Raw genomic sequence first — 10,665 nt, forward strand, 5'->3', positions numbered from 1 at the left:
GGTGAAGGCTGCCCTTCCCTGGACCCTCACAACCAAAGGTCTCAGGAGGCCATGACGGGCTCAGGTGGGCCATGCCCATGCAGGTAGGCAGCTCCAGCCCTCAGCTTGCATTTTCTTGGAAGCCAAGGGCTGGGCAGTTCAGTGCCAGGTCCCAGAGCTCTGGGAAAAGCCACTTTGGCTGACAAGGATGGGCAGAGCAAGTGGGTGCCAGCAGGAGGTGAGATCCCAGCCAGTGCCTCACCCAGCCTCAGCCCAGGGTGTGCACAGGGCTCCAGGGCACCTGGATGTGAGAGCTGGGGCTGAGTGACACCCCCTCCCTCAAGAGCTGCCCCCTGCCCTGGTCCACACCCTGGCAGCTGCCTGAGCCACCTGAAATACCAACCAGGAACCAACACAGTGGTTCTCTCTGGGAAGAGAGCCCTAGGGAGCAGCAGAGCTGGTCCAGCTCCCAGGAAAAGCCCTGAGAAACAGAAACAAGGCATGAATGAAGTGCATCTGCACCAAGGCAAGCCTGGAGAAATGCTGCTGCTGGGCAAGGGGCCAGCAAGGACACAGAACACATGAATGGCAACATCACTCAGAGGAAATCACTTCTTTGCCAATCAAGATTTATTATTCAAGTCCAAAGATAAAGCAGCTGGAGACTCACACACACACACACAGCAGCAGCTTGAGGGGGAGGCCTGGCCCTGGAGTCAGGCATGCTGGGAGGGCAGGAGCTCAGCACAGGTCACCCCACACAAACAGCACAGAGCTCAGCCCCTCCTTCCCCCTGAGCTCACAGGGTTGGTGTTCTCCTTCCCCAGTGGCAACACCACCACAACAAGGCTGGAGCAGCAGGGATGAGCCCTTTGGGGGGAGGAGGAGCATCCAGGACACAGCTGTGCCCAGCAGTGACCCCAGGGCACCCCTGGCTCACCCAGCTTCAGAGCTTCACCCTGGCAACAGCTGTAGAAGTAACAGTCCATGTTCACCCCACAGAACATCAGGGAGTAACATTTTCCACTCTCTGGAGCCCTAAAACTGTGTCAGCAGTGGGGTTTGCTGCTGCTGAGGCCAATGCTCCTGCCTGGGTGGTGTTTCCCTCATCCACAGTCACATCCCTGCAGCTCAGCTGTTTCACACATCTCAGCTCCAGCCCAGCCTGAGCAGGGCTGCAGTGTTGGCCTCAGCAGTGCAAACAGGGATTTGCAAAGACATTTTTCAAGGCTTGTGGCAATGAATTCATGTGTGTGCCCTGGAGCAGCATGTCCTGCTCAAACCTCAAACCACAGCCAGTGCAGGGGCTGCTCCTACACCATGCTCTGCTGCCAGGTGGTCAGAAGTAAAAATGGATCAATTTAACAAGACAGACATAATCACTTCACCCTTCTTTGGTACACAAGCACTGATACCACAAGCACAGGGCACACTGAGTCCAGGAGCTGCTCAGAGATTCTGTTCTGCTAAGTAACAAAACAAAACAAAAAGGAAAAAAAGGCACCACTTTCCAAGACCTGCTCCCAGCCACGTGCCTGGAATTCTTGCTGCTTTTTAAACACACACCATATTCAGAATTAATTTTATCCTTTCAGAGTCCAACTGGAAATCACCAGCTACCGTTTCCGCTCCCCTTTCTGTGTTCGTTTCTTCTCCTTCTCCTTCCTCTCCTGCTTGGCCAGCTTGTCCTTCTCCCTCTGCAGTTTATCCTGCTCTTTCTTCTTCTGGAACTCATCCCTCAGCAGCTCCCGCTCCAGTTTCCTGGCATTCAGCACATCCTCCACGTTGGTGTTTCTGAACAATGCTGGGCAGGGCTAAGGGCTCACAATGCTCTGCCTGAGGGCACCTGTGACACTGCCTGGGCACATGGGAGGTTTGTTTTTGTTCTACCTCCCCCCTCACCTTCTGACTCCCTGCTTCCTCACCAGGCAGGGATGGAACTGGGGAATGAGGAATGCAGGAAGGAGAAGGAATATCTGGTTGTTTGTCCAACCAGAAAAAACATTCTCTCCTAGAGAAGGAAGGGTCTGGAGCACAAGTGGCAGAGGGAGCTGGGAAGGGGCTCAGCTTGGAGAAAAGGAGGCTTGGGGGGACCTTCTCATTCTCCACAACTCCTTGACAGGAAGGGACAGCCAGGTGGGGGTCAGGCTCTGCTCCCAGGGAACAGAGGGAATAACCTCAAGTTATGCCAGGAGAGGTTTAGGTTGGATATTGGAAAAACTGCTTCATGGAAAGGGTGGTCAGGCATTGGCACTTGGGGACAGGGGCCAGTGGTGGCCTTGGCAGTGATGGGAGAATGGTTGGACTCAATCCCAGGGGACTCTTTTCTTTTCCAACCTTAGTGATTCTGGTTTTTTCCTAGAAAAATGAGGTTGCCTGCTGCTTCTTAAGACTCATATGTAAAAATAAATATCAAACCTCAACAAACCTGAAAGGAAGCAAACACCTAGGGCACAGCCTCGAGTGGGTTCAGCTGTGTGTGACATGTCTGAACACATATGTGTACACACATGTGTGTGTGTGCAGACAGGTAAATACATGTTCCCAGTAACTTAGCTTTCATATTTAATTATGTGATAAAACCTGCTTCCATCTTCAATGTGCCAGCTGGGAGCTCAAGGATGGTCCCAGTTCTGAGGCAGACATGGCCCCTTGGTCCTGCCCACCCTGGGTGTTCAGCTGCCTCAAAGCTTCATTCCTGACAGGATTTCCCTCTCTGGACACCAGTCAGCATTAACCTGATGTTCTGGGAGCATTGTCCTTATCAATTAGCATGATCTATGAAATTGCAAAAAGGTGGAAGAGGGAAAGAGGGGAGGAGAAGGCAATGAATGGCAGGGTTGGTCTGAGCGCTGCACTCTGAGCACACAGACTGTCACTGTCACTGTGAGCAAGGTCAGGGGACACAGGGAGAAAAACCAATCCCAGGGAGACCAGCACAGGGAGAGAAGGATGGGAAACTCACCATGGAGGCAAGCCTGAGTCACCAGGAATTGAAAGGATACATTTTTCTGATCCAATATTTACAGCTGTTGTCAATCCATCCTGTTCATCCCCACCAGTGAGAGAGTTAAGGAAACACAGCCACCAGTAATGATCTTGTGCTGGGCAGGGAAAAACTCATTCCTCAGCACCACAAAGAGTTAACTTCTAACCCTCCCACTCCACACACTCTCTCTGTAAAGGATTATTTCAGCAGATTTCTCCTGGGAAAGCTGCTGAGGGATGGGGGCACTCAGTGCTCTCCTGCCACACCTGGGCTGGGCAGTGCCACAAACACCCTCCCAGGAGCTCCCACGCTTTGTCCCTGGCAGTTATCATGAAGAAAGACTGCAAATCTTCCCCAGCAGACCCTGCAGAGCTGGGAGAGCATTGTTTGAGAGGGTTTAGAGCAGCTGATGTCCCTCAGAGCCCCCAGCAGTGCAGGAAAAGGATATTCCTCCTCGTCAGTCACGTTGGCATACTGGGCCAGGAGCGCAGCCTTCCTCTGCTTCTCCTCCTGGGACACCTCCTTGGGCTTCACCACTATCCTGGCCTGCTTCTCCATCATGCTGGCAATGGCCTGGACCTCATCTGGCAGCACAGGAGTGACAGTGTCAGCCCAGGCCACAGACAAGGCCACCAAGCCCCTGGTGTCACTCACTGCCTGCTCCCTGTGTCCTGCAGGGGAAATGCACCCACCCAAAGGGAGAGATCTCACCCAAAAACACCCCTGAGCTTTTCCCAAGGGCATCAGTGGTGCTGCTCTGGGAATTCCAGCTGGGATCTGGGAGAGATGGAGCTGCTGAGGAGCCACCACGGGGCTGGGTAGGGCCAGCATGGGGCTGACACCCTGAGGTGACACCCTGAGGTGACAGTGATGGCACTCTGTGCTTCTCTTGGAGGGGAATTCCCTGGGCTGCACCCAGCCACCACCAGACACTGTTGTCATTCCTGGAGCAGACACTGTTATTTATTCCTGAGAAAGGGGAGTTTCACAGTGAAACTGCAATCACTCAGGCTCTGGCTAATGAAAATCCATTTGACTCCAAATCACATTCTCTTCTGCTTCAAAGCAGCTTAATAAGTTTATTTAATATGTACTTAACCCCCATCAAAGAGAAATTCTGAAAAGCTGAAGTCAGGGATCAGTTCCATGCTCTCCCTTTCTTTCCAACCAAGAGAGACCAACAGCTGATTTACCTTTACCTTACAGATTTACCTTTTAACACTGAAATTCCACTGCCCATTTCCTAAACTGACATCTAGGTTTTGACACCAATTTTTGTTTTAGTCTGTTAATCACTTATCCTCAGGACTCTTATTTTGAGTGGATCCACATTTCGGTGGGGATTTATCCTTTTATGGAACCCCTGTGATATAATTTCACCCTGGAATTCCATGAATCCACACACACTGTGCTGCCTTTTTAGAACAAGAAAAATCCCTGTGGGTGAGCACTGTCAGGAGCAGCTCCAGCAATCCCAGTCACTTGTCCTCAAGAAGAATTTATTTTATTTAATGCATAGAACAGCATTAACTTATTCCTGTCCCCAGCCAAAGGCAAGGTGAGGCCAAGAGCAGAATTCCAGGATTTCTGGGGAAAGCCATGGATGCTGGGGCTGATGCAGTGACCAGGGAGTGACAATGAGCTCTTTGCAACAAGAAAATGCAAAACCAACAAAAAGCAGGATTTAGACCAAAGGAACATTCCATTGTCACAATCTCCTGTCAGGTCTGTGTCACTGCAATGTCACTGATCCTCCCAACTGCACAGGGACCAGGACAAACCTCCCACAGCTGAGGACAAGGGATGGACACAGGCACAGGAAGGAGCAGTGAGAGTTTATCAGCAGCCTCACAGAGCTCCCTCCAACAAACATTTATGGGAAAAAAGGGAGAGTTGGAAGGGAAAATGTTGGAAGAGGAAATGAGGGGGGTGAGCAGCAGCAGCAGGGACAGCCCAGCTCTCACAGGGCACTGCAGTTGGACAAAGCAGCTGCTTTCCAGACTGCCCAGAGAGGAGCAGCACTATTTTTCTATTCCATAATAGCTGCAGTGCCAGCACTGAGCAGAGACAGCTCTGGATGTGCTGGGAAAGGTTTCTGAAAAAAGCACAGAATGGTTCAGGCTGGACCTTAATGACCATCTCACCCAAAAAAAATCCTGTAGGGGAAAAAAAAAACACACACAAAAAAAAACCCCACCAAAACCACACACACACACAAAAACCCAAAGAAAACAAAAAACCCAAAACAAAACAAACAAATAACCAAACGACCACCACAAAAAAATCAAAAAAACAACAATAGAAGGCAAAAAAACCCACAAATAAGAAAAAATTATGAACCTAAAGAGCAGCAAATGCTGGGGCAGCCCAAAGTGAAGCTGCTCCTCCCCATGCCAGGTGAAAAGAGCAGCAATGGAGTGAGAGGCATTGGTTTAACTCCCAGCAGGACAAACACAAAATTCCCTTTGAGGTGAGGCCCTCAGCACTCTACCTTCTTTCTCCTCTTTGGAATCAACGACCTGGGAGTCAGACCACCTCTCCACAACCTCCCTGCACACATCATTCAAGAGATCTTCTTCCTAGAAAGGGAATAGAGACTCCTCAGATTTGGAACAGAGTTGGCTGCTTCAAACAGCACCGGTCAGGCAAGAAAAGCAGCAGCTACAGAGGATCTGCAGGCCCAGCTCAGGAACAGCTTTTCAACCCAAATCTGCCTGTGGAACACACACAGGGCTCTGGGATGTTTGGTCACTGTGCACAGGGACACTGACACACAGTGCAGGGAATCTCTGCCCCAATGTGGATCTGCAGGAGAATCTCTGTTCCCAGGTGGATCTCCAGGAGCTTCAGGAGAATCTCTGCTCCAACAGGGGCTCCTCCAGGAGCTTCAGGAGAATTTCTGCTCCAGTGTGGATCTACAGGAGAATCTCTGCTCCCAGGTGGATCTGCAGGAGAATCTCTGCTCCCAGGTGGATCTGCAGGTGAATCTCTGCTCCAGTGTGGATCTGCAGGAGAATCTCTGCTCCAACATGGATCTCTAGGAGAATCTCTGCTCCAGTGTGAATCTGCAGGTGAATCTCTGCTCCAGTATGGATCTCCAGGAGAATCTCTGTTCCAATGTGGATCTGCAGGTGAATCTCTGCTCCCAGGTGGATCTGCAGGTGAATCTCTGCTCCCAGGTGGATCTGCAGGTGAATCTCTGCTCCCACCTGGATCTCCAGGAGAATCTCTGCTCCCACCTGGATCTCCAGGAGCTTCAGGAGAATCTCTGCTCCCAGGTGGATCTGCAGGAGAATCTCTGCTCCAACAGGGGCTCCTCCAGGAGCTTCAGGAGAATTTCTGCTCCTAGGTAGATCTCCAGGGGCTGCAGGAGAATCCCTGCTCCAACATGGATCTATAGGGACTGCAGGAGAATCTCTGCTTCCTTGGATCTCCAGGGGCTTCAGGAGAATCTCTGCTCCAACATGGATCTCCAGGAGAATCTCTGCTCCCACCTGGATCTCCAGGAGAACCTCTGCTCCAGTGTGGATCTGCAGGAGAATCTCTGCTCCCAGGTGGATCTCCTTGAGAATCTCTGCTCCAGTGTGGATCTGCAGGAGAATCTCTGCTCCAACAGGGGCTCCTCCAGGAGCTTCAGGAGAATTTCTGCTCCCAGGTGGATCTCCAGGGGCTTCAGGAGAATCTCTGCTTCCTTGGATCTCCAGGGGCTTCAGGAGAATCTCTGCTCCAACATGGATCTGCAGGTGAATCTCTGCTCCAACATGGATCTGCAGGTGAATCTCTGCTCCAGTGTGGATCTCCAAGAGAATCTCTGCTCCCAGGTGGATCTCCAGGGGCTGCACTGCTGCCTCCCCATGCTCCCACCACAGAATCTCTGTAGAATCCCCTCCATGGTGCCTGGAGCAGCTCCTGACCCTGCAGAGCTCTCACAGCTTCTCACTCCTCTCTCCAGCTCTGCTCCTGCTCAGAATTTCTCTTTTTCTCTTGCTTAAATTTGTTCCCTAAAGGTGCTGAATGTCTTGGAGCCCATTTGGTATTTGCTCCATGGAACACAGGAGAGGCAAACACCACTGATGGAGTTCACAGAGCTCAAATATTTCCAAACAATCAAGAAATTATTTGGTTTGGCATTCAGTAAATACAGAAAAAAAAAATCAACCATGAAAAACACAGGTGAGGTAGATTCTGTCTGGTTTAAAAACTAGACAGAAACAGAACTTGATTTTAAATTTCTGGATTAGGAATGGTAGAAAATCCCTGGTGCAAGACATGAGCAGGACTGAGGAACCATGGACACGAGAGGAGATGTCACTGTGTGGTGATCCCAGGATGAGGGAGAGATGAGAATCTTGACTCCAGTTATTATTTTATTATTATTTATAATTTTATTTTATTATATTATTTATGTTTTATTATTTTATTATATATATTATATTAAAAATAAATTATATATTAAAACTATACTAAAATAATAGAAGAAAGGATTTCATCAGAAGGTTACCAAGGAATAAAAAGGAATAAAATGATAATAAAATCTTGTGATTGGCCATTAATTAAAAACAACCACATGACACCAATCACAGATGCACCTGTTGCATTCCACAGCAGCAGATAATTATTGCTTACATTTCATTTCTGAGGCCTCTCAGCTTCTCAGGAGAAAAAGGATTTTTCATAAAATATGTCTGTGACATCACTTGAGATGTCACCTTATTTTAACAGTGTTTGTGAAATTGAACAAAAAAAAATCCCCTATAATTTGTGTATGGAATTAGGAGAAGAGAGTTGGCAAGAAAACCCCCAAATTCACCAAATAAAATACTGTTTCAACAGTCAGCACAGAAATAAGCACATGGTCTAAAAATAAACAAAAAAAGACATTAAAAAAGAACAGACTACAAAGAATAATTACAAAGCCTGAGGGTTCAAGAGACAAAAATGTTTTATAGGAAAGGCAGAAAAATCAAAGTGAGCCAGAAACTGCAAATGAGGCTCTGGACTGGAGGGAACCTCACAGCTGCTCAGTCCTGGCAGCAGCACAGGAAGGAAAAGGGGAAACAGCAGAAAGCTGGAATATCAGGAAAGGGGAATATTCCAGCCAGGACACACTTCCCAGGCCTGGAGAGAGCCAGGCACAGCAATGGGGATGGAATGAAGTCTGGTAATTACAGGGAGGTTAATTAACCTCAACCACTTTGCAAAGACATCTGGCTCCATCCCTCAGCAGGCACCGTTTGCTTCCCAGGCTCTTTCAGGCTCCAAGGCCTGTAGCCACGATATTTTCTGAAAAATCCTTTCCTTAGGATTTTTTCCTCCTGAGAAGCTGAGAGGCCTCAGGAACAAAATGTGAACAATGGTTATCTGCTGCTGTGGAATGCAACAGGTGCATCTGGGATTGGGCTCATGTGGTTGTTTCTAATTAATGGCCAATCACAGTCAGCTGGCTCAAACTGTGAGGTCAGTCATAAGATTTTATTATCATTCCATTCCTTCCTTTCCTTTCAAGCCTTCTGATGAAATCCTTTCTTCTATTCTTTTAGTATAGTTTGAATGTAATATATATCATAAAATAATAAATCAAGCCTTCTGAAACACAGAGTCAAGATTCTCATCCTGGGACCCCTGTGAACACCATCACACAGTCCCTGTGGGGTTTGTGCTCCCACAGTGATATTTGGGAGGAAAACTGAGCAGACAGTTCCCAGCACTACTCATGAGTTAACATTTTACACTACTGTGAAAAATGCCAATCACTTGTTTTTAAAATTTTAAAAGTTTAATAGTAATAAAGTGGTTATAAAAAATAGTAATTAGAGTAATAATAATTTGGACAAATTGAATTAAGACAATATGAGACAAGAGGGACAAAGTCCGGGTACCTTTTCTGGGCAGCAGGAGCCCAAAAAAGGACCCACATTAACAAAGGATTAACCCTTAAAAGCAACAGCCTGTTGCATATTCATACACCTCATACATGATGCATAAATTCCATTCAAATACAGGATTCTGTCTGGTCAGTGTCAACTTCTTCCTCCGAATCCTGACAGCGCCTTCGAGGTGGGAAGAAGTTCATTTCTTCTGATAAGAGAGCAATAAATTCCTTTTCTCTGAAAGATTCAGGTGTCCTGTGGCTGCTGTGTCAGTGTGAGTCCTTTCTTTAAAAAAGTATCCTACACAGCATTGTTTCTATTTTGACTTTTTTTATAACCTAAAACTATATTTAACGCACAACTTAAGAGAATTAATACAGCATTACTTTCTAACACAACACATGTAATATTCATTTTAATATTTGCAAAAAGCCAATCATAAAATACATGCATTTTTCACAACTGTGAAACATCCATTTATGAAAAAGCCCGAGATACAAACACTGTAAAAATCATACAGGGAGGATTAGGAAGGGAAATCCCTCCCTGCACCCTCCTGGCTCCAGGAATGCGGCAGGAGCAGAGGGAAGCGCTGCCACCCACGGCTGTTCCTGTCCATCGGGATCCCATTCCTGACAGCCAAGGCGGCTGTGAGCCACCACAGCACCACCCTAGAGGATTTACCATTAAATTCACCTCTCGATGCCCACCTGGCACTGCCAGACCGCCCAGATTGCGGTGAACCCTGAGCGCTGCACCCAAACCAGGGGATCCCCACGAACAGAACAGAACACGAACAGAACAGGGGGATCCCCTTCCACAGAGCTCCCACCAGCCCGAGGCGGGCACAAACCCCAGACAAGCACCAAAAACCCCACAAGGCTCTCGGGTGGGGGTTAAAAAGCCGCTAATGTGAGTGTCCTCCCAGTAATGTCCTTAAATTCACCTCTCGATGCCCACCTGGCACTGCCAGACCGCCCACATTGCGGTGAACCCTGAGCGCTGCACCCAAACCAGGGGGATCCCCACGAACAGAGCCCCCAGCAGACCGAGCCTGGCACAAACCCCCAAACAAGCACCAAAAACCCCACAAGGTTCACGGGTGAAGGTTAAAAACCCCCTGATGTGGGTGACCCGCTCTGGGAAAGGTCCCGGGAATGAGGCAGGAGCAAAGGGAATCCCTGCTCACTCACGGCTGTTCCTGTCCGTCCCAGCCCCAGCGGGATCCCATTCCTGACAGACAAGGCGGGTGTGAGGCACCAGAACCCCAAACAAGCACCCGAAACCCCACAAGACCCTCGGGTGGGGGTAAAAAACCCCCTGCTGTCGGTGTCCTCCCAGAAGGGGGTGACCCGCTCCGGGAACGGGGTGATGCCGGGAGCTGCCCCGCCCGTCCTGCTCCCTGTGGAGGCCGCAGCCCCTCTGTGGGCAGCAGGGGAGCCCCGGCAGGAGCGTTCATCAGCACAGGGAGGACGGGGAGACCCCGCTAGCCCGGTGCGGCGGAGGGACCCCCACCCTTACCAGGCAGGCGGCCAGCACGGCCCGCAGCGCCTCCAGCCGCTCCTCATCGCTCTCCTCCTCCCGCAGCAGCCCCTCGATGTAGGCGCCGTACACGGCTCGGTCCAGCCCCAGCGCGTCCAGGCGCGCTGCCAGCCATGCCGGGAAGGGCGGCGGCTCCGGGAGCAGCATGGGGGCCGCGATCGGCATCGCCATCGCCATCGGCGCCGCGCCCGCCCCGCCGGGCGCCGCCATCTTGGGCCTGCAGAGGGAGGGGACGGCGGCCGCGGCGGGACAAAATTGTGGCGCCGGCGGGAGAGCAGGCAGCGC

At 49.9% G+C, this 10,665-nt stretch overlaps 1 protein-coding gene across 3 annotated transcripts; it reads right to left on the bottom strand.

Annotated features, from left to right (window-relative positions):
* Nucleotides 1-587: 587 nt before the first annotated feature.
* CCDC43 (coiled-coil domain containing 43) lies at nucleotides 588-10,605 on the bottom strand. 3 transcript variants are annotated; one of them, XM_063178749.1, is made up of 5 exons: nucleotides 10,360-10,605; nucleotides 5,460-5,547; nucleotides 3,417-3,552; nucleotides 2,985-3,040; nucleotides 588-1,783 (listed from the first exon to the last, which is right to left on the bottom strand). In XM_063178749.1, the coding sequence occupies exons 1-5, from the start codon at nucleotides 10,588-10,590 to the stop codon at nucleotides 1,596-1,598; spliced, it is 699 nt and encodes a 232-aa protein (XP_063034819.1). In that variant the 5' UTR covers nucleotides 10,591-10,605; the 3' UTR covers nucleotides 588-1,595. The 3 variants fall into 3 exon arrangements, with proteins under 3 accessions (XP_063034819.1, XP_063034820.1, XP_063034821.1); XM_063178750.1 differs by having other exon boundaries at nucleotides 588-1,837; nucleotides 2,945-3,040; XM_063178751.1 differs by having other exon boundaries at nucleotides 1,779-1,833; nucleotides 2,945-3,040.
* Nucleotides 10,606-10,665: the final 60 nt, after the last annotated feature.

The sequence above is a fragment of the Melospiza melodia genome, chromosome 30, assembly GCF_035770615.1.
Source record: "Melospiza melodia melodia isolate bMelMel2 chromosome 30, bMelMel2.pri, whole genome shotgun sequence".
Lineage (NCBI taxonomy): Eukaryota > Metazoa > Chordata > Aves > Passeriformes > Passerellidae > Melospiza > Melospiza melodia.